The sequence below is a fragment of the Parus major genome, chromosome 19 (assembly GCF_001522545.3).
Source record: "Parus major isolate Abel chromosome 19, Parus_major1.1, whole genome shotgun sequence".
NCBI classification, from domain to species: Eukaryota; Metazoa; Chordata; class Aves; order Passeriformes; family Paridae; genus Parus; species Parus major.
The window spans coordinates 4,973,610-4,995,720 of record NC_031787.1 but is presented as its reverse complement, the minus strand read 5'-3'; the positions used below and the strand labels follow the sequence as shown (position 1 = coordinate 4,995,720).

The following is a 22,111-nucleotide window of genomic DNA, read 5'->3' as shown; positions in this document are numbered from 1 at the left end:
GCTGCCCGCCCAGGCCTGGGGCCAGCCCGGGTCCCCGGTGCCTTTGGGGTGACGCTGGTAGGAGGATGCTGTAATGGCCCACAGGGGATTTCCCATGTTTCCCGTTGCCATCTGTCCCCCACCGTGCCCGGTTTCCCGGGAGGTTCCCAGAACTCGATCCCCAGCAGCCAAAGCGCTGAGTGTTGTAGAAAAGGGATTTTTCCCGGACCGAGGTGAAAGCAGTGGGATCCCACACGAGCCCTGGGGTTGGCGTCCTCACCATCCAGCAAAACGACTCGGAAAGGGGCTGAACTGCCTGACATTCCCCCACCGGTGGCTTGGCAGCAGCCGCCTGACACTCCCGTGTCTTCCCCGTCAGGACGCGGCTGGCTCCCGTCCAGGTGGGACCCTGCCAGCGCTGATGGATGCCCGAGGTGAGCCCTGGGAACGCCGTAACCCCTACCTGCAGTGGCCTCCCTGCTGCGGCCACCGGGCCCTGCCAGAGCAGGTTGTCTTATCTCTTATTTTCCAGCAGAAATGGCCTTGGAGTTCCCTGCCTGTCGCTTGTGGTTTAGGGCTGGCTGCAGGTGCTGGCGCTCACACACTGCTCACTTTGGGAGAGGGGAGGGATGGGGGAGAGTTGAGGTCAGAGCTGCCACTGGATTTCTTTTGGTGGGGGGATGTCCCTGGGGAGAGGACAGAGCGATAGATCAGCATTGGGATGAGGGAAAGAAGCTGCTGTGGGTGACAGCTCAGCTCAGCACTGTTCAATCCTGGCTCTGAAATGTGTGTTCCCTTCCCAGGTGCTGCTGTGCCACCCTGCTCCTGGCTAACCAGCACCAGTTCTTCAGTGGCAAGCTTTATGTCCTTCTCCAGTAGCTAAAGCTGCCAGTTGAAGAACTGTTGAATGTAGCCACTCTCATCACTGGGACATTGGATGCCAGCCAGAGCCCTGAGCGACCAGGATGAGCCACTCTGCAGCGTCCTGTGGTTGGAAGGCTGAGGATGAGTTCAACCAGGATGAAGAAAGTCTCCTCGAAGCCTCCAGACAGAGCCTTGGCTGGAGGATTGCCAAGCAGCCATACCAGCAGGGCTGTCAAACTGTGTCCCTCCCTCAGTGGGGTGGCACTGAGCTGGGAGGTGACTAGAGGAGACTGAGAAAAGCATTAAACGTTGTTTTGCTCAACTGTTCAGTTTTAGGAAGTTTTTTGCCTGTGGGTTGCCTAGATCAGGTGGGAAAACGGTGGGGACTGTGGACCCTAAGGGGGCCACAGCACCAGAGCTGTGCCCCCAGCTGAAGCCACTCTGGGGTCTGATCCTTCAGGTGCCTTGGGTTTGTCCTGAGCCAAAGGCTGGGCGTAGCCCACAGGTCTGACCTGCTGCTGAGCTCAGGAGCTGGATTAATCCTGCAACATGCCAGGCAGTGGGATGGAGCCTGGGGAGAGGGCTGGCTCCACACCCACGCTGCCCTGCCGCGGGTCGGGCCGGGTGCGGTGGGGCCGGGCTGCTGGGCCAGCGTGAGTGACTCAGGGCCGAGTCACGCACAGCTCTGGACGGCTGTTCCCGGAACCTCTGTCCCTGGGAGGCCACACAGCCCTGACTACACAGCAGTGCCAGGATTCCAGGTATTTTGGAGCTAGCAGCACTCAGAGAAGCCCATGGTGAACTTTATTGGGCTGTTCCACTGTCCAGGCTCTGGCTCGTTGGTGAACAGAAGCAGAAGGCTGCTCTGGAAGGAGCTTGGAAGCTGCTCTTTGGGGCTGGAGAAGCCCCTGCCTTGCACTGAGTGAGAGGGGAGCTCCATGGGCCCAGCAAGGGCTCCGGGGAGCCTCTGCCCCCCAGGCTTTCCCACAGGACTGCTGGGACCACCAGCTCCCTGGTGAATGGGGCTCAGGGGAGTGTCCAGGCATTGCTGCTCAGGGCCTGCCAGAAAGAGCACAGCTCATCCCAGCTCCGAGGGCGGGCAGGGAGGAACAGCCCTGTGCTGAAATGTCTGCACAATCTCAACTTAATCTGCCTGCCCAGGCTCCAGCTGCCCAAGGCAGGGCTGCTCCCAAACTTTGGCACCCAGCAAAGCACAGAAAGTGGCCTGGTGTCTATTAAGTGGCAGAAGTAGAATAAGTCTCTTGTCCTGAGGTCTTTCCTTCTTACATAAAGCTGCTGTGCTTGGTGTGTTCTTGCTGATGGTTACAAGAAGCTGAGATTCTTTGGGGTAGTCGGTGTCCAGAGGGACTGGGGCTGCTGAACGCCCTTGGATCAGTTCCTCCACCTTGAGGCAGAGCCTGTCTCTTCCACCACAGCTGCCCTGCTGCAAGTCCATGCAAAACAGCTGGCACTTGCTCAGTGCCCAACATATCCTGGAGTGCAGTGAGGGGCAGAAAGTCATGGTGTGTGTGGGGAGGAGGATGCCTGAGGGCAGGGAGGAGTAGCTCCTGGGCCATGCTCCCCCTCTTCTGCAGCACAGATTGATTTGATGAGAGCTGTGTGCTCCATGTGCCTCACAAATCTACACGTTTCCTGTCATGAAGGAACAACCTGTGCTGCTGAAACCCCGCTATTTCCTGGGTAAAATATGGTTCTTTCAGAGCAAAGAGTTGTCTCGAGCAGAAGCACCAAACCTGTGGGGTCAGGAAATGCAAAACGTTGGATTTCAGGTCAAATTCATGTGTGAGGTGCCAGAGGACAAGTTTGGGTGTTTAACACAAAACCAGCACTGCAGCATCTCTCCTGCTGAGTGAAGGGCTCAGGCTCTGGCTCTCCTGCACTTCATGTCAAACCAGAGGGTGTTTGGGCTGTCAGTGGGGTGTCCCTGTGGGAACTTGCCTGGCTCCTGGGACTTATCCTTCCTCCTGCACAGCCCCATGTGACTGGTGAGTAAGTGCAAGGTTTCCTGTAGAAAGCACAGCCTAGCTTGCTGTTGCCTTGCAAAAATCCAGTAACTCTTTCCTTTAGTATCTGGCCACCTCCTCCAAGCATCCAGCATGCAGGGACACAGCAGGCAAGGCTGGAGCTGGGATTTCTCTGCCAGAGGCTGGCTGTTTGCTGCTGCAGCTAATGCAATATTCAAGACAGCAGTGACACTGCCAGCAGGTGCTGCTGGCTCAGAGGTCAGGTGGCATCCCTCTGTCCTTAGGGGCAGGGTATTCTGTGCAAGTTCCTGCACACAGCCCACCTCGTTCCCTGCTGGGAGAGCAGCTTGTCTCGGTCACAGCTCCCCTTGCTGGGAAAATGTGTTTTTGCAAAGGAGAAGGTCAGCGTGACCGGTGTGCTAAATGAGAGCTCCCTGCCAACAGGGAAGGAACAGGAGGAGCTGGTGAATCTCTGGCTGGTGCATCTGTGCATGTGTGGTGGCTGCTGCCAGCTCAGACCCTCAGCTAAACCCTGGGCCATGGGCATCCTCCTCTCATCCAGTGCAGCAGAATACCACATCTGAGCTTTGCCCAGCACAAATTGTCTGCAAACACAAAATGCAGGTGCTGGGTTCAGCTTTGCTGATGGTTTTATTGCTCCAGGGTGGGAGGATGTGGAGCTGTTAACACTTGGTTGTGAACCCCTCACAAGGGACACACACCAAGCTTAGCTTTGTGCCAGTGAGGGGATGTTGCCAATGTCACAGGCCCTGAAAACAAGAGGTAGGATGGGGATTTGCAGTGACTTCTCTTGATTTTGTGTCTCTCAGTGGGCTCTGCTGACATGGGGAACAGCACAGAGTCACCCACCAGCTCAGTCAGGATGTAACTTACTCTGCTTCTTCTTTGGAGATTTGTTTCCCCAAGTAAAAAACTTCTGCAATCAGAGACACCATGGGGTCACAGTTCAGGCTGGCAGCTGCAGTCACATGGCCATCCCTGGAACAGAAAGAGGAAGAATGTGGATCTTCTCAGTGTACATAGCTCAGCACAGCAGCATCCCTGTGGCACGGTGGCCAGGGAGCAGCTGTAATTCAGAGGGCTCAGGGCAGGGTGGCTGGTGCTGCAGGATGTACAGGGATTTGTGGCAGATTGCCTGGCACTGCTGGGAGCTGGGCACTGAGCCTGGGAGCAGTGGGGCAGAGAGAGAGATGTGTCCCAGGCTCTCTGCCCAGCTGGTGTCATCATCTGAGTTCATTCTCTTCTCTTCTCCTTCCCTGCCCTGCTTTGGTTTTCTCTGGTTCAGCACCCAGCAGCTGCCTTTAGCACACAGCCAGGAGATGTGGAGCCTCTGTGGGATCTCTGCAAGCTGTAAGAGAGAGGACTGTGGCCTGTTTCCAGGGCATGGACTGGCCATGGATTCACTCACCTGATGTAAAAGATCAGGAATTTCTGTTGCTCCAGGCTACCCTTCACAACAGTGTCCGTGTATCCCTTCCCACAGCCTGTGAGAGAGAGCCTGCTCAGGGAGCCCTGGCACAGCAGTTGCCACCCATCCCACCTCAGAGCCAGTGTGGATAGGGACAGAGGGGACAGTGACTGGGGCTGGGACAGGGCTGGGGAGCAGACATGAAGGCCCTGGACAAGCAGAACTGACTTTGAGCTTCTCCTTGGTTTGGAGAGGGAAGTTCTTCCTCTGTGACCTCTAAACCACTGGAGATCAGCAAAGAACAAGAGCTCTGGGTGACCTCCAGGTCCAGGGTGCAAACTCACCATGGCAGCCAGTCCAGAGCTTGAGCTGCTTCAGGTGAACTCTGCAACCACAGTGTGCTTACAAGCCCCAGACCCAGCTGGTGGGAAGAAGTTCTTCTGTTCCCCTCTCTCTACCCCTTCCTACCTGCATAGCGGATGCTTTTCCCAAGCAACGTGGTCCAGAAGTAAGGAACAGTGTGCAACTCCTTCCCTCTCTTCAGCATGTTTAAAGCAGCACAGTGGCCTGGGATGAACCAACACACAGAATATTTTTCTTGCAGGCCATTAAAAATTATTCTCCAGGTCTCCTTCTGTCCCTTCTGTCCCATTCCCATGTCTAAGGGAGCTGGAAGGTGATGTGGCTGTGCCCTCACCATGGGCCTCAGCCACTTGTTGGTGGTGGATGCTGGACCTGGCCCCATCGAGCAGCGCTACCGGGAAGGTGACCACGTCCCCCGCAGCAAACACATTCGGGATGTTGGTTTGCATGTGCTAATGGGACAAAAGGCAATTAGTGCAGTGATGAGAGGGAAGGGATGGGGGGTGAGCTGGGATACTCAGCTGGCACTCACCAGATTCACCAGGATGGCACCTTTGTCATCTCTGGCAATGGAGGTGCCCTTCAGAAATGCTGAGTTGGGGGTTGACCCTGTGTGTGGGGAGAGGAGCAGGGACAAAATACAGCAAAGCTGTGCAAGGACAGAGAGGAAATTTGGCCTCATAGTTGCTGTTCCTGTTTGGAGCAGTGACCTGTGCTTGGGCTGGTGCTGAGCCAGTGCAGGGGCAATAAAACCAGGGCCCAGGACACAGCACACCTTGGTGATGCAGCAGCACCCTGTGGAGCTCAGCAAGAGCCAAAGGCACAGTGAGAGTGTAACCAGCCCCTTTCCTCCTGCAAAGTGTGTGCTCATGGTGACTTTTCCAGGTGTTTGGGGCCAAGAGGAAGGGCTGGATGATAACAGAGTAGGAAAGAGACTGCAGGGAATGGTGTCCTGGAAATGAACTGTGATGCCCTGAGCTTGCTGGATGTTCTCCCCATTCCCAGAGCTGCCCCTCTCTCCCAGTTGGGGTCTCTTACCTATTCCCACCACTACCACATCTGCAGGGAGATTCTCTCCATTGGCAAGAACAGCCTCTGTGACCTGGAAAGAAGGAAGGATCATCAATAAAGAGTTAAAACCTCTGTCCTAATTCCCACAGCCTCCCTGCTGCTTTGCTCTTTGCTGTCTTTTTTCTCCCCCAGGTTTGGATCACCTTGTCCAACTAATGTGTGTTGCTGGGAATGTAAAAGAAAATCATGCTGTTGTCCCTGGGACAGGAACATTTACTGGTGTCCTTTGAGCCCAGAGCTGTGCTCAGTTAAAAGGAAGGGAGGGTCTAGACATGGGAGAGGAAAGCCTTTTGTAGGCACTGGGTTATACCTCAACTTGGGCTTTTTTCCCCTAAAATTAACAGTTCAGGGATCACAAAGGCATGACTGACCTTTCCATCCTTTCCTTTCAGCTCACAGAGTTCTGTTTTCATGTGGAACTTCACCCCTTTATTTTGCAGCATCTGAAAAGGACTGGTTTGAGTATTCATTAGGAAATTCCAGGCTATAAAAACAGCTGTACCCAGCCAAAACCCAGGCAGGCAGCTCTGCTGCTGCTCCAGGCTGCAGGGAGGCTCCATTTGTGTCCCTGGCTGATGCAGGCAGCTTGGAAGCCTGGCTTTTCTCTGCAGTCCTGGTCAGGACTGGTGTGTGAGGTGGGTTTGGGATGAAGAATTGATGTGTCTGGGGGGAAGGTTGGGACCAGCCGTGTGTGCAGAGCTTGTGGGTGAGCTGTGGGTGAGGACAGAGGCTGGGCATGCAGAGCTATGACTCAGCACAGGGGTGAGGTTTCCTGGGCTGCTGTGGATCCCTGGGCTGCTTGGATATCGTGTGTTCTCCATCCTAGAAATTAGCCCCAGGTTTTCCTAACCTTCATGGTGACACCTCCAACCTGAGGACCCAGGGCATGCTGGAAAGGGAACTCCTCTCTTTCCACCACTGAGATGGTTCCAGCCTTGTCTGAGAGGAAGGCAGCCACCTCCATTCCTGCAAGGAAGAAGCATGCCCAAGGTAAGCCTGCTGCAAGCATGAACCTGCACCCTTGGAAACCTTCTCCTCTTCCAGGAGGACAAATCTGATGTGCTGCCAGTGTTGAACTGCTTTGCTGTGCATTTCTGGGCTGAGGTATTTAGCTCCCCCCATTCTTTGTTCTTGTGCACACAGACCTGGATGTTAGGAGATGCAAAGAATAGCTCCTGGTTGCGTACAGAATAACTCTCTGTGCCTTAGCCCCTTGCTTTCCCAATGCTTCTGGGGAATCCAGCTCTTCTGGAGGACAGTGACCTTTTCATAAGGCACATTTCCCTCTGTCCATGTGTAGCAATTGTTTATAGCTCTCAAAGTTTCTGGCTATCAGAGGAAAGAATGAATGTGTGCTGTGTAACACACACCCCCAGAAGCTCCAGGGAGGATCCCAGCTGGGGAAAAAAGGAACATCCCTTCCCTGAGGGCCTCCAGTTAATGTGCACACCAACAGAAGGGGGTTTGAAGGCTCTCACTGATGGTTTGACACCCACTCCAGCCTGGTACCTATGAATGAAGCTCCTACAATCACCAGATTCTTCCCAGTTGCCAGCTCCAAGATCTTGCTGGACTCTTCTGGGGTTTGAAGTGTGCAAATGTTCTGCAGGTCTGCACCTGGGACTTTGAGGAAACCACAGCTGAAAGAGAGAGAATCCAGATGCATTCCATGATATAAATTAAACAGAAAGAATGAGAAGGGAGCACAGACCCACAGCTGTGTCATTCCATTCTGCCCTTTCATCTCATTTCCTACCTCCACCTCTACCTCCCAGTGTTGTCCTGCCTAAAATCCTGTGTGTGGCAAACACTTTGTGCACTCACTGGCTGCCTGTTGCAATGAGCAGCTGGTGGTACTTCTGAGAGGACCCATCCATGAAGCGAACCTTCTGCTTCTGGAAATCCACGGACACTGCCTGGAGAAGAGAGGGGGCATAGGTCAGACAGGTACCTCTGATCCATCCTCTGTCTTGCCTGTGCCTGTGTGCCTTGTTTCTGGGCACTCAGGTGAGATGAGGGGTGCTGGGGTCCTCTCTCCCACTTCCCACAGCTCCATCCATGGATGCACAGATCAGTGTTACACCCTCCCCATGGCAGGAACAGGATCACCCACTGAGGACTGAGTTCAGCTGCTCTGGTACCTCTTTCTCTGTCCAGAACTCTATGCCCTGAGCCTCGAGGAATTCAGGTTTCCTCAGGTAAACGTCCTCAGCTTTCAAGTTCATTTCCTGGAAACACAACAAAAATATGAAATGAAGCACTTCTAACAGGCAGCAATTCTCCTGAAGTGTTTCTTGTGGAGTTCATAAAAGAGGTGAATTTTGCATTAGTGAATCACAGCTCCCCCCACTACCCCATCCCCATCACCTTGTCCCCACCTCAGAAAAACCATCAAACTTTAGTGGGAGGAACTCAATAAAAGGAAATAAAAACATCAGCTCATGTCGACTCTGATCAAAGACTTCTGTGAGGAAAAAGATGTTTTCCTAGAAATAACACCTCTATTCTTTTTGGATGCCTCAGCACTCCTGCTTGGCTCACTCCATTGCTCCTGGCCCTGAGTGTGGCCCGTGTCACACGTGGTGCCCAGGCACTGTCCTGCCCTTGTCACACACGAACCTTGCTCAGTTTGGACTTGTCATAGGGAACGTGTTTCTCATTGGTGGCCATGATGATCCTGCCAGTGAATCCCTCCTGGCGAAGAGTCTCTGCACACACCAGGGCAGCCACACCTGCAAGAGATGCTCATCTCAGCCCTCTGACACGTCACTGCAGTGGAGGAGGAGGAGGAGGAGCAGGTCAGTCCTCCCTGGAGAGGAGAGTGGCAGCTCCCAGCGTGTGTGGAGGGGGCAGAGCTCAGATCCCTTCACTGACCTCCCCCCAGCAGCAGCATTGTGTTCCTGTTGAGGAGGCACCTCCTGCTTGTGTCCTTCACCCTCAGGCTGCTTTCCAGGTCCTGCAACAAAATGCAAAATGCTCAAGTCACACACAGCCCAAGGTGCTGTCTGTGCTCAGTGACAGCAGGTAAGGTCAGTACCTTCTTTTTTGCTGTAATAAACACCTTTCCATCTTCCACTGTTACCTGAAGGAGAGAAAGGAGAGGTTTTTTAAGTGCTGCATCCATGAGGTTGTGGTAGGAGCTCTCCTGGGAGATCTTGGTCCAGTGTGCCATCTGCCTCTGACTCTGATCTTGGATGTCACATGATGCTGAGGAACTCATGAGCTTTTCTCCTCATCCTAAGAGTACTGAGGAAGAGCTATAAATTCTCTTTTTCTTTCCAGAAGCACTTGTGCTGCCTCTGAGGAATACCAGGATCTATGGCACCACCTTTGATTGAAAGGAGCTTCAGGGCAGGGAGTTGCATAATCCCAAGAATCATCCCTTGTGTTGAAGCTCTGAGTGACAGAGCTGTGGTCAGGGCAGGGAGCTTGTGAGAGAGAATGAATGTGAGAGGTTCCCAGATGGGAGGACAAGAAGTCACCTTAAAGCAGGAGATACAGTCCAGAGCAGGGTATTCCTCAATGTCTCCAGTCCTGATGTTAAAGCAGGCCCCGTGCCAGGGGCAGCGCAGCCTGTCCCCTCTCAAGACCCCTGCAAGAGAACCCCCACAGCTGAGCAGGGAGAGCCAACCTCCCCAAGATGTCTTTTTCCCCCCCTGCCCCAAGCTGGGGTTACCTTTGCTCAGTGGAGCACCGTAGTGGGGACATTTGCTGCCTAGAGCATGGAATTCCATCCTGTTCCTCACCAGCAGCACCGGGTAGCCAGCCACCATCACCTCCAGGAGCCTGGGGGAGAGGTGCAGAGGTGGGCACAGAACCACCTAAATCCCCACCATGACCCCCAGGCACTCACTGTCCATCCCCAACGTCATCCTCCCTGCAGACCTCTTCAGTGATGGTGTCATCGCTGTCCATGCTGGTGGCTGCTGGGAGCTGGTTGAGGTCAGGCACTCAAGGAGTCCCAAATTCTGATGAAACAGCAAAATGACCTTCAACTGGTGGAAAACTCCCCTTTCTTAGCTGTGTGTCCAAACTCAACACCCATTCCTCTGCCCTTTTCTCCTCTGAATTAACCCACTTCTCCTTTTCAGCTCCCTGTCCCATTCAACTCAACTGCAGCGCAGGGTGAGTGAACAGCTATGATTAACAGCTCTTGTAAATAAATACAATTATTTATGGGGAGATGCTGCTGCCATAGCCCATGTCTCCCTCAAATTTAGCCTAAAGAGATGCTTCAGTCACTCCAAAGCCTCTCTAACATTTATGCAGAGATATTATTTGTGTAATTGCTGTGAAAGCACTAATCCCCACACAAAATGCCTCCTGAGCTAGAAAACAGCCAACCCCCTTGGTCCATAGTGCTCTCCCTGCCTTAGCAGTCATTGAGAGGCTGTTTAGGAATCTCCCACTCTATTTTGGAGGGGGAAAAAAGCAAGAAATGGAGCAAGGGAAGGTCATTCAAGGCAGGTTTTGGTACAGGGTGGTGACTTGCTCCTGCAAATCCCCTCTGCACCGCTTCCCTAATCCCAGGTTCTTTAGGAGAAGCATCAGTGGGTACTCACCTGGTCCTGCCAGGGGGGTTCAGGCACCTGGTCAGTCCCCTGGGTCAGAGAGCCACCACTGCTTCTGTCTGCAGCTTTCCCGTGAGGTGACACCCTGGTCTCACCACAGCTGCTCTGCCCGCTGCCAGCCCACGGCTGGTGATGCTCTTCCCGAGTTGCACAACGCTCCTCTCCATCAGGAGATGCAGCTCCTGGAAGCAGCTGCCTGCCAGGGAGGTTTATCTGATTTTTGCAACTGGCCTGCACCTAATTAAGGGTATTTTGCTGGGGTTTAGAGTTGCAAAAGAATTGAGGGCACATAGGAATTATGGCACAGGTGTGGTGTAAAGATGGGGTGCGTCATGGGCAGTGTGACCAGAAACTCAAGGAGATTCAGTGATATCCCATGGTCCCTTCCCACTGCCCCTTTTCCTGATGGAAAGCACTCCAGTTCAACACAAGGTATTTTTGAAGCACTTTGGAATGATATTGCTACTTTTCATATTTTTCAACAACATTTAAAATTCTTTAATTTGATGTTTTGGTAGGATTTTTCTCTGTTGATTTTAAGGACCATGAAGTTTTCAGCAGCTCTAGCATGTGCCTTACATCCCAGCTCTGCTCCTGGTTCAGCCACTGATGTCCAGGCACACGATCCCATCATCCCTTGGCCTGTGAAGGATGGCATGGAGCAGGGTGCTGCTTGCTGGGCTATTTTTACAACAAAGTGGGAGTTGCAAAAAACTGGGAGTAACACCTACACTGTTTGTGTCTCCTCTTGTTCTTATCTCTATTTCACATTCAATGTTTCACAACCTAAAATATGCCTCAAAAATTAAGGGAGGAAAAGCTACCAACAGCATGCTTCCATCATCTCCCTTGCAGAACAGGAGATCCGCAGGGATCAGCTCCCTGCCAGCAGCATGTTCCCAAATCCAGCAGCAGGGGGAATAAAAATCCTCTGGCAGGGATGACCCAGAGAAGAAGGCACGTGCAGGATGCTGGATAAGTGCAGGCTGGATTGTTTGGGAAGCAGTTAGATTCATGGGACCCTCCAAGCCATGAGCACCCCTTCCTTCAGAGCAGAATGCTGGGACACTGCCCTGTCCGGACAATCCTGGCCCACGGGCTCTGCACACCCACCATGGACACAGGAACGAGGGATTTTCTCACAGCACCAATGAACAGCTTCTGGGCTCTGCCCTCCTGGCCAGGAGCCTGAATGTGAAGCAATTTGGCTGCCAAATGTCCGTATTTAAACTCTCTGTAATTATTCCCCAGAAGCACATTCCCACGTGGAGGAGCAGCAGCCCTCGCAGAGCGTTCTCTGACTCAGCAGAAATCGCTGGAAAACGTTTGCTCACGGATGGAAATCTGCAGTGAACAGGCAAAGGGGCAGGCACAGAGGTGTGCAGCTTTGGGATCAGGCAAGTGAAGCTTGATCCTGTGCAGGGACATTTGCACTGCAGGGCTGAGCAGCAGATTCTGCTGCTGGATGCTGCTGGATGCAGCCGAGCACCCAGGAAAGGCTTTTGTAAAGTGCAAAGAGAAGGGCAAAACAAAATGCCTGACAGAAGTAAAGATGGCAGAATGGCTATTAAAAAGGTGATAGATAAAGGATGCAAAGTAGAAAAGGGCTTTGGATGTCAGAGAGAAGGTGGGAGTTGGCTGCAGGGATGTCAGGAACACACAATATGCCCTCAAGGGACTGGGATGGGATTGGAGGCAGATTTTCAGGAAGATGCTCTGTAAACATCTTTTGACCCTTTTTAGGTAAACCAGAGGTTATTATTTAGAGGGTTGCGAACCTTTGCTTGTAACACAAGTCAGGATTAAACATAGAAAGGAAGAGAGGAAAAGGAAGTGGTGCCCTCAACCACAAACAGAGCCCAGGTGGGCATCAGACATCTCTGAGCAGATCTGCCACCCACGTTGGTGCTGACTCACACGAGCTGCTGAGCTGACCTTGGATTTTATTAGATACCTTCACTTCTCCTGTGTCTCCCCAGTGCTGCTGGCCCTCCAGAAAACTCGAGTTTAGAGGTAAAGATTTAAAGGGTGTAACTTTCCTGCTTTCGAGTTTCCACCACCATCAGCTGGAGTAACACAGTTTTTCATGCCATGGCTGTGTGGATTCACCTTTTTCCTACCTTTTTCCTGGCTTGCCCAGCTCAGGGCCTTTCCCTGCTCTACCAGACCCACTGATTTTAACAAGCAGCACCCCTGGAGTCAAATCATAGGAAAACTGCTCAGTTGCAGGAAGAGGAAGTGAGGTGAAACCTGCAGCAGAGCTGAAGTGATTAATGGGGCACTGCTCTTGGAACAGCTTGGTTTGTGATATTAATAATGAGAGAATTCAGGAGGGAACCTAACCTGTTCCAAGCCACAGAGCCAGCAGCAGCAGGAGATGCAGTGGGGAAGCTCCTGTGCTTGTATTTGTAAAACAGGAGGAATTGAGTGGGCACAGAGGATGTGATGCTGAACTGGGTGTAGTGGACATTCTTCCACCTTGGAGGACTCATTCTTAACCTGTCTGAAATGCAAAAATAACACATATAGTCATAAATGCATGATAATCATAATGCAAATGCATATTCATCAAAAATTACTTAAGCTTGAGACTGGTGAATTAGACAGGGAAAAAATGTTTATCCCACAAGGGAAGAAGACAAGGAAAAGGAAATATTTAGTAAGAATGTATTTGCTTACAGGGTAAGCATAATAATTATACATAATAATTATATGTGGTGTTTCACATTTTCTTCCTAAGCATTCATGTCTGGTGATGGTGAGAGATGGGATACAGGCCTGGCAGACACTTGGCACCACTTCACAGTGAACACTAGGAAAAGAAAGAAGGAACTTGAAACCTTACTAATAACAGCACATCAACAGTTCAGAAAGTGGAAACATTCAGGGCATGGCAGCTGCTGAAAGCAGAGGAGACATGCTGCTGTGTACTTGAAGGGGATTTGCCATCCAATGGAATTTTGTTCATGCATACCTGTGCAGCTGGAGTGAGGAGAGAGCACATCCTTTGTGCCACTGGTTCATGACAGCTGGTCCAGCCCAAGCCCTTGAGGAACAGCTGAGCCTGCAGCATCCTTAGGGACACTCTGCTGTCAACACAGGTTTCTCCAACAAATCCCTTGTGCCAAGTCCTGAGGAAAAAAAATGTCCTTCCAGTCCTGGGAAAAAGGAAGAAGGCCAGAAGAAGAGCATCTAGATCAACCTGCCCTGGGGCCATTTATCATGTGGGCAAAGCAGGCTCTGCCTGGGTGGTTTGGGAGCGTTCCCACAGGCTGCAGAAGGCAGCTGCTGTGCCCAGTCTGCAACTGGTATCTGGCACCAGAACATGCTGGTTCTGTGAAGCTCCCAGGAGACATTGTGTTCCAGGAATAATCTCAGGAAGGATGAGCAGCCTGGACAGCAGAACACCTGCAGGGCTGGTCAAAACACTGTGGGATGGAAGGAAAACCCTTCTCTCAGGAGTGAGAGCTTGCAGACCTGGGCAGGGTAAATGCAGGTAAAGGCAGTGGTGCAAGTGCAGATGATTTCCTCTGACAGATGATTTCAAGTCCAGTGGTCAGTGGTGAAGTGCTGCACATTTTGGCATCTCTTGCCTTAAATTCTGGAGCTGCTCACCACACTCACAGAGACTGAAATCCCTTTCTCCCGTGTCCACCTGGAGAATATCCAGCTTTCCCATCAGGAAGGTGTTCCTGGCTGGAAGGGGTGGATGCTCAAGTTTGAATTGATTTCAGCTCTCTCCACAGCTAACTCTGCAATGCCTGGGCATGCTTTGCCATGCACAACCTGCATTTTGCACAGTAGATCCTTTCATAAGTGTGGAGCTCCAGACTTCCTGAATGGAGATGTGGATATATAAAGCATTCCTACATCATTTGACTTCTTATGTCCTAAGCAGGCAGAATGGTGACACAGTTTAGAGAGGGATGGAGACAACAGCTAATTAAAGTTTGGAAGCCAAGCTTCTTGATTTGTTTTGAGCTCTTGCACTCCTCAGATTACTTCAGGTGTGAGCCAGGTCTAGCATTAGGTGAGCAGATGGGTTTTATGGCTCCCTGGATGTGGAGAGGCAGATTAAGGGAGGGAAGATTTGCAAAAACAGGAGCATAATTTGTGCCTGGCTCCCACATCTGCTGGTGCCAGTGAGTCCTCTGTGGCATTTGGGAGCAGAGTGGGCTCTTCCTTAAGTAAGGGATGGTGGAAGTGCAAAAGCACACCCAAACCCCCACCCAGGAGTAGTTGGGGAGCATCTGGAGGGGGACAGAGTTCAGCTGGCAGAATCCCTGTGGTGGATTATCATTAAACTGCCAGCTTTTTATTGTGGAAGATGGGTTGTGTCTCTCAGATGTGCTGCAGAGAAACTGCAGCCTGGGAAAGGGAGACAAAAACGATTGTCTAGCTATTGAATAAAATTCTGTCCTCTCGATTTCCACCCCGACTGCCCCTGGAAAGCCCCTGCACTATGGGATTAGCTGTGGTGCCAGTGGCTTTATGGGATGGACCTGGGCACGTCCTTGCTGGTATCTGCAAGGAGTCCCCTGCCCTGCTGGGAGCACCAGGCTCAGCTGCCTCTCCGCAGAAAATGAGGTCGTTTGGGGACAGACGGAAAACTTCTGGAAATCTGGGTGAAAAAGGCAGTATCTCCAAATAAGGTGGGAATGAGGAATCCCATCGGATCCTTCCAGGGCTCCCAGTTCTCCAGCGGGCGTGCAGGGACCTCTTGTGGCAGCTGAGCCCGAGAGCTCCCGTCCCTGCTCTTGTGCTCGGGTTCTTTTGGGACAAGCCTGGCCCCCGAGCCTGCGGCGTGTGGTTGAATATTTGGCCTGATCTGGTGTCAGGGGACTTGTTTGTAACTGGGCTTGGAAGTCTCCAGTTCCAAAACCGCCCCCGGTTAATGCCATTGCTGCAGAGGAAGGAAGACAAGGAGAAAAGGCTGGAATCGGGGCTGTAAGAAACTACAGCTCAATGGGAAGTCCTGGTAAAATTAAATAAAATCTGGGCTAAAATGACCCAAAAAGTAGTTTATATGTAACTGTTGGTAGTGCTCTAGCAATGGGATCAAAGTCCTTGAACCAGAGGCTCAACTAATCACGGCTTAAATTCCTCCCATGCAGAAGTGGTAAGTAAAAGCTCTCCAGCCTCCAGAAACATTTTAACTATTCCTGTCTTTAGGATAAACTCACCACAAATGGAGAAACCCTTAGGGAAACGGGGCTGGACTCGCAGGCATTCCATGGGCTGGGATTTTCCCTGCAGGCAGGTGAAGGGCAGAGTTGTCACCAGGGAAAGGGGCAGTCAAGATTTTTTTGAGGCTAAAACACCGCAGATGGCTTCTCATTCAGAAACCAGCTCTGTGCAATTTTATACTCAATTAATTGTTAAATGATTTTTCTCCTCAGTGCCCTGAGCAGCCCAGCATGTCTCCAAGGCATGTCTCTCTTTCCTCAGCACATCTTATGCTGAACAAAAATGTCTTTGCTTTTGGTCTTCTCAGTAACAGATTAGCCTGTGTGATCCTTGCAGTCCTAATACACGAGATTATTTTAAATCCCCTGAGCACTCAGGACTGCCTATTACTTCAGGCAGTGTCTCCCTGCCACGTAACTGTTATGAAAGTACATTGTCTTGCCTGGCTTTTAAGCAAATTTGTTCAGCATGAAGAGATGCTTTTCTATCAGTTGGGACTATCATAGAAACACAGAATCGTTTAGGTTGGAAAAGAACCTCACCTGTCTCCCAGTTTGATTTAATCACTCAGCGTCCCTTCCATCAGTGTGTATTTAATGTTTTTGTGTCCATCACCCCAAAGCCAGGACAGCAACTAAGAGCTCAGGCTGCACACGCTTCTGTTTCAGCGAAGAGGAAGTAGAAGATTTCATCCAAAATTAATACCACAAAGGAGAGGTGGAGTTTGACATTAATCGGTGTGTACACGGTGACTCAGCCTGGCGGCAGAAGGGGAAGCGAGGGCTGTGCAGCAGCTTCTGCTGGAGACATCAAAAAGCAACAAGGGAACGATCAAATTACGGGAAGCTGGAAAAGCAGTTGTAGGGTAGAACTAAAATTGTGGCTAAGGGATTGTGAATTTCCACAACCTCCAGAGAACAGGGCTGGGGTATCCCAGACATCGGGAAGCTCCTCTCGGGACCAGACATGGGACAGGGGGATGAGGGGTAACAGTGCTGTGGGCAGAGCGTTTTTCGGCAAGGCAATCAGATCTTTTTCCGTGCTTGATGTGCTCTCAGCCCCAGCGCTGTGGTCGGAGGGGTCCTGACCCGGGGTGAGCAGCGGCTCGGAGAGCTCCTGCCCAAGGAAGCAATGACGGGCATCACCTGCCGGGGATGCTTTGGGGTGAAGGACCTCCGGCCGCAGCACCTTACGGGAGAGGCGTTCGGCCACCCAGTGCCACCAAGGTGGAGGAGAAAGCTCCGGGAACGAGGGAAGTGCCCCCGGTTCCCGCACAGCGACGGGACACGCGTTCCCCGCTCCATGGCACGCTCTCAGCCGGCTCCGGGTTAGCGCCGCTTCTGCCGTGCGATGCCGGGGAAGGCGGATCCCCCTCCGGGGGCTCAATTCCCGTTCTCCCGCTCCCCGACGGGAAGCGCGGCCGGTGCAGGGCGGTGCCGGCGGGGCGGTGCCGGTGCCCGGGGCGGTACCGGTGCCCAGGGCGGGCCCCGGGGCTGGGCGAGGCGGAGCCCGTCGGGCAGCGAGGCCGGTCCCATGGGAGCCCGGCGGGCCGGTGGATGCCCATGGCTTTCAGCCCGGGGCTGCTGGTGGTGGCCGGTTCCTTCGCCGCTTTCCGCCTGCTGAACCGGGGGCTGGAGCGGCTCGTGCCGCCGCCGCCCTCGGCCCGGCGCAACCGCTGGAAGTGGCGCAACATCTGGACATCGCTGGCACACAGCGTGCTCAGCGGCGGCGGGGCGCTGGCCGGGTGAGCGGCACCGCGGAGCCCCGCGGGGACACCGGGACACTGGGAGGGAACGGGGACGTCGAGGGACCCCGACGGGAACCTGCGGCCAAAGGGGCACTAAAGGAAATGGGGGTGTTGGGGACCCTGGGGAGTGTGAGGAGCTGCAGACCGGGGGGGCACTGAGAGAGGGATGAAGGTCCGAGGGACAGGGAGGCACCAGGGAATGGGGAAAACAGGAGGAGAGGGGTGGATGTGGGTGGAGCTGGACAACAGGAGGTCTCCGGGGAGGGTGGGCAGCACCAGGTGGGTACTGAGGACACCGGGAGGGAAATGGGGAAGCAGAGGCGCTGCCCGACACTCACAACCTCTCTCCCTGCAGGTTCTACCTCCACCCCGAGATGTCCAACGACCTGGTGGGCACACACCCGCCCGGGGCGCACAGCCTGGTGGCCGTGTCTGTAGGTGAGGTGTGGCGATGGACTGGCCCCTGCTCTGTCCCCCGGGGGGTCTTCACGGGCTCGTCGGTGCCTGACACCAGCCCCTCGAGCCATGTCGCGATGTCTCAGGCACCTCAAACAATCGCCCTATTCTTGGCAAAGGACAGTGGCTCCTTTCTGTCCCACGGCACCCGCAGCCAGGAGGTACTGGGCACCGGGCTGCCCTCCACCGTCCTCGGGGGGAGCTGGGGCGTCCCAAAAGTGCCCACATGGGGTTGGTGGAGTTAATTGGTGCCTCTTCCTGGAAGCACGTCCTACAAAGTGATTGCAAGAGGGATCCAAACCACACCAATTTCCTTCTTTTCCTGTGTGTGACTCCCCACCCACACAGATGTGACCATCACTTCCCGGGGGGGGGCTGCCCAGCCCAGTTAGGTGCAGAGCCCACTGGGGCAGGGGGGATTCGTTGGCAGAACCATTCCTGATAGCCTTTTTGTTCACGGACTCTCCAATCCCAGGCTATTTCCTTGAAGACTTTGTGGACATGTTGTGCAATCAGAAACTTCATCAGTCCTGGGAGCTGCTCTTTCATCACTCTGTGGTGAGTGCACAGCACAGGTACCACCAGGGAGGCTGGGGATGGGGGACACAAGTGAGGCTCCCACTGTTCTTTGTGTGGGTGTTTGCTGCCTGTTATTAAGTCTGATTTTATTTCCTGGGGAGAGGAGACCAGACAGCAGGGCCTGGAGCTCCTGTTGGTCCTGCAGGACTCTGTACTCATAGATGGTCTACAGAAAGGCATCCAAAAATGGACTAGGAAAACATCATGTGTATGTGGAGTATGAGGGCAGAGGGCTGGGCTGATCCACAACAGTGTCACTGACAGCAGTGACCCAGGAGTCCCCTCTGGCACAGGTGAGCAGCTCACCTCCTGTGGCTCTTGCCCTCCTGAGCACCTGCACACCCCCTCCATCCACCTCCCACTCCCCAGGGTGTTTTCCTCCCACCTGTGGCTGGTGTGCCTGGTGCAGCTGTGATGCAGGATCCCTGCTCCAGTGCCTTCTGCCTGTCTTGCTGAGATTTCTGTGGGTTTCTCTCTGATCACCTCTGATGTCCAGGTGCTGGAGTGTTTTTCCCAACCAAAACAATTCTGTGATGCTGAGACTGTGGGTGCTGCAGGGCAGGGGGGTGGCACAGCCTAGAGCAGAGCAGTGGAGATGCTGCAGGGTTCAGAGGAGGCTCAAGGGTGTGCAGGGTCTGGGGAGGGGGACAGGGACAGTGCTGGCACTCACCTGGGATGAGATGGGGTATTCAGACCTGCTGTCAGTGAACCCTGGGGCTCTGCTGGCTGCTGCTGGTGAGCCAAAAGTTCATCTCCACAATAGAGCTAATTCAAGCCAAGACAGTGACTTAACGAGCGGGGAGCAGATAATCTCATTACAGAGCCCATACAGAGAACAGCATTAATGGCATAAACCAAAGAAAGGACTGAGTGTGCTGAAGCGTGGGCAGGCAGAGCCTGTCCCTCTGCCTGGCAGGGAGGGTGTGGGGCAGGAATCCTGTCCCAAACAGCCCCGTCCTCTCCTGCAGCACCCAGCAGCCCCAGGGTGCTTCAGGGGGCTCTCTGATACACCAAAGCCACCTAATCCCTCCAGGGTGCCTGTTCTGGAGAGAATCCCTGAGCCAGCAGCAGCCATAGCCCTGGGCTACAGTCTCCCTTCCTGTCCATTCACTGTGTTTGGAAAAACCTGCTGGGCCACAACAGGCTGCATTTCCCAGGCCACAACAGCAGGGTTAGGTCAGGCTGCTTTGTCTCCTCAGCCAACCTGGGGCTTAGAGAGCTGTTTCCTTCTCTTCCCACTGGAACAAAAAAACCCACTCAGGTTTCATGCAATGGTGAGGAGGTGCCAGAGGCTTCAATGCTGCAGGGATGACCGGTGGTTTGGCACTGCTGTGATGATCCTTTCCACCTCTGCTCCACGCTGTGCCCAAGTGTGGAGGGTTCCAGCTTGCAGCAGCTGAGAGCAACCAGCCCCTGGGCTCATCCTCTCTTCTCCCTCCTTTCCAGGTGATCATCTGCTTTGGTATTGCTGTGCTGCTCCACCAGTACGTTGGCTTTGCCCTCGTGGCTTTACTGGTGGAGATCAACTCCATCTTCCTCCACCTGCGGCAGATCCTGCTCATGGCCAACCTGGTACACACCACCTGCTACCGCCTCAACAGCCTCATCAACCTGGGCACCTACGTGGTGTTCCGCATCGCCACGCTGGCCTGGATGACCCGCTGGCTCTTCCTCAATCGCCAGAACGTGCCCCCGGCCACCTACGCCGTGGGCACGGTGGGGATGGCAATCATGACACCCATGAACATCATCCTCTTCTACCGCCTGCTGCGGAGTGACTTCTTCAAATCCAGACGGGACGCACGGCAGAAGGAGGACTAGCCTGCGAGGAGGGGCAGTTCCAAGCCCATGGAGCAAGTGGAGGGTGAACGTGGTTGTTTCAGTACCTTGCAGGGAGGGGCTGCACTAACAGAGCATCCAGGCTTTTCTTGTGGCTCAAGATCCTGGGCCCTGCACAGCAGAGGAGGTGGTCATGGACCAGGATCTGCTCCCCAAACACTTTTGGATGATGTGGTCGGACAACTGGAAGCTGCTCAGAGAAGTCTCAACAGGTCTCACAGCTCCCTGAGGCACCACTGAGATGAGAAGGGGGCAGAACAGCATGGTTTCCCCACTGCTCTTCCAGACATCCTGGCACCACAGGGTGTTTCCAGTCCCTCTGGTGCTGCAGCCCCCAACATCCCATCAGTCACAGGACATTGAGTTCTCTGTGCTATCTCCTATGGGAACACCAGCAGCAAGACTCCAGGCAGACTCCTTGGAGCAAAGGATGATGGTGATGGTCAATAAAAACCAAACCCTGCACTGATGAGCCCTCCCTGAGGAGATTGTCCATGCTGAGACCTGGCTGGCTGGCAGGTGACCACTGTGGGGTCCAGGTCGGGGACAGCCCCAACCTCTCCTTACAACTGGGGCTTTTTCCATGTTGTTTCATCCCCAGATCATTTAAGTGCCCATAAATGAGCATGGGAGAGCACAAGTGGCTGGCAGAAGGATGCTGTGTGATGGTAACTTCCCACAGATCTGGGGTTTTCAGGCACCTTTTAGGACTCAGGCATCTGTTAGGAATGCCAAGTTGTGCTGCAGAGCCTGGTGTAATGCTCTCACCCGGCAGCAGAGGCTCTTACTAACACGAGCTTTTAATAAATGGCTGCAAATGAAGTGGCTTGAAGGGAAAGGGCTGAGAGGGGACAAAAAGACTCAGCATCCCAGCTCACTCTGGGGGTGTCACTGCTTAGCACAGTCTTTACCCTGTGTCTCCCTGCCACGGAGTGAAAATACAGTGTACACTGGCACACTCTACCTCTCTTCTTGTGGTTTTTTTTCCCTATCCCTCTCCTTTCTGTGGAAGAAGATGAAGGTTTTAAAATGTTTTTCTACTCCACATTTCCTTTTCCTCACCAATTCTCACACACTGGGCTGTTCCCCATCAGCCCAGCACTGTGTATATAACAGGATCATCCCACTTGGAGTTACGTGAACCAGTCTGGGTTAAGAAATCCCCATGGCCAGTCACGTTTCCTTTGTGTGGCAAATAAGCTTTAACACAAAATCTCTCACTTGGTTTGAAGAGCTTGGGGACAGGCTGGAGCAAGGCACTGCCCGGAGAGGGTGGCACGTGTTTTGAGGAAGGAGACACATTCCTGCTGGGCAGGGAAAGACGAGTGATTCATGGGCAGTGTGAGGCTGGAGACAATGTGTGGCCAAAGCCGCTTACGTTTCTATTTGTGGAGAGCAGGGAAGCTTCCAGGTGCTGGGCACGACTACTCCAGGTTTGGGTTTGTCACCTCAAGCAGTGTTGAGGTGCCTGTGTGCCCCTCACAGCTCCCAGCTGGAGCAGAACTGTCATCAAGGGCCTTCTCTTTGGTTTGACCCATGTATTCCAAATTCTCCTGGAGCTGCTCCACTGATCCTTGCCCTCAGCACAGCCCCTGCATCCGCTAAAAACGCTGCTTCTGCTCTCCAGCCTCTGCCCACAGCCAGGATGTTTCTCAAGGCCTGGATTGTGTTCCCACATTCCTGCTGTCACGTGGATGTCCTGTACCCTGAGCACACGGGGTTGGGGGGCCAGGGGAGCCTGGTTTGGGAGCCTCTTAATCCGCTGTGATTTTCCCACAGGGCTAAGGTGGGATAAGCAGTGGCTTTGCAGGTCACCGAGGTCGGATGTGGGGATGCCCTGTGCTTGTCCATCCCCATGGAAAGTGCCACAGCCTTGGCTTGAAATGTTTTGGGAAGGACTGGACCTCTCTATTCCCACCATATAGGGGACCACAGGGCTAGAAGGAGCATCTCCATCAGGGAGCAACGCCCCAGCCTGCCACCCAATCACCCCTGCTCAGCCCCATCCAATATCCCTCCAGAACAAATCTTTCTCCTCATG

The 22,111-nt window shown here is 53.4% G+C and overlaps 2 protein-coding genes across 4 annotated transcripts; one reads left to right on the top strand and one right to left on the bottom strand.

Annotated features, from left to right (window-relative positions):
• Positions 1-3,460: 3,460 nt before the first annotated feature.
• Positions 3,461-13,326, bottom strand: LOC107212983 (apoptosis-inducing factor 3-like). 3 transcript variants are annotated; one of them, XM_015646948.2, is made up of 21 exons: positions 13,237-13,326; positions 12,606-12,765; positions 10,254-10,458; positions 9,577-9,659; positions 9,368-9,477; positions 9,174-9,283; positions 8,729-8,773; positions 8,566-8,647; positions 8,311-8,423; positions 7,833-7,919; positions 7,516-7,607; positions 7,201-7,331; positions 6,542-6,657; positions 6,063-6,134; positions 5,659-5,722; positions 5,153-5,229; positions 4,955-5,072; positions 4,726-4,824; positions 4,258-4,333; positions 3,723-3,827; positions 3,461-3,598 (listed from the first exon to the last, which is right to left on the bottom strand). In XM_015646948.2, the coding sequence occupies exons 2-21, from the start codon at positions 12,752-12,754 to the stop codon at positions 3,556-3,558; spliced, it is 1,977 nt and encodes a 658-aa protein (XP_015502434.1). In that variant the 5' UTR covers positions 12,755-12,765; positions 13,237-13,326; the 3' UTR covers positions 3,461-3,555. The 3 variants fall into 3 exon arrangements, with proteins under 3 accessions (XP_015502434.1, XP_033374810.1, XP_015502440.1); XM_033518919.1 differs by lacking the exons at positions 4,955-5,072; positions 5,153-5,229; XM_015646954.2 differs by lacking the exons at positions 12,606-12,765; positions 13,237-13,326 and having other exon boundaries at positions 9,545-9,659; positions 10,254-10,342.
• Positions 13,327-16,243: 2,917 nt separating this feature from the next.
• On the top strand, positions 16,244-21,104 carry TLCD2 (TLC domain containing 2). The gene is made up of 4 exons (XM_015646956.3): positions 16,244-17,193; positions 17,552-17,634; positions 18,128-18,210; positions 19,678-21,104. The coding sequence occupies exons 1-4, from the start codon at positions 16,604-16,606 to the stop codon at positions 20,050-20,052; spliced, it is 1,131 nt and encodes a 376-aa protein (XP_015502442.2). The 5' UTR covers positions 16,244-16,603; the 3' UTR covers positions 20,053-21,104.
• Positions 21,105-22,111: the final 1,007 nt, after the last annotated feature.

What these genes read in the sequence shown, in the direction of transcription:
- LOC107212983 (XM_015646948.2), bottom strand. Translation starts at nt 12,754, where the DNA reads ATGAGTCCTCCAAGGTGGAAGAATGTCCACTACACCCAGTTCAGCATC. An exon ending in ATGACACCATCACTGAAGAG is followed by an intron (nt 9,478 to 9,576) that starts GTCTGCAGGGAG and finishes CCTCTCCCCCAG; the next exon opens with GCTCCTGGAGGTGATGGTGG. An exon ending in TGAAAGGAAAGGATGGAAAG is followed by an intron (nt 5,723 to 6,062) that starts GTCAGTCATGCC and finishes CCTTCTTTCCAG; the next exon opens with GTCACAGAGGCTGTTCTTGC.
- TLCD2 (XM_015646956.3), top strand. Translation starts at nt 16,604, where the DNA reads ATGCTTTGGGGTGAAGGACCTCCGGCCGCAGCACCTTACGGGAGAGGC. An exon ending in GGCGGCGGGGCGCTGGCCGG is followed by an intron (nt 17,194 to 17,551) that starts GTGAGCGGCACC and finishes CTCTCCCTGCAG; the next exon opens with GTTCTACCTCCACCCCGAGA. An exon ending in TGCTCTTTCATCACTCTGTG is followed by an intron (nt 18,211 to 19,677) that starts GTGAGTGCACAG and finishes CCTCCTTTCCAG; the next exon opens with GTGATCATCTGCTTTGGTAT.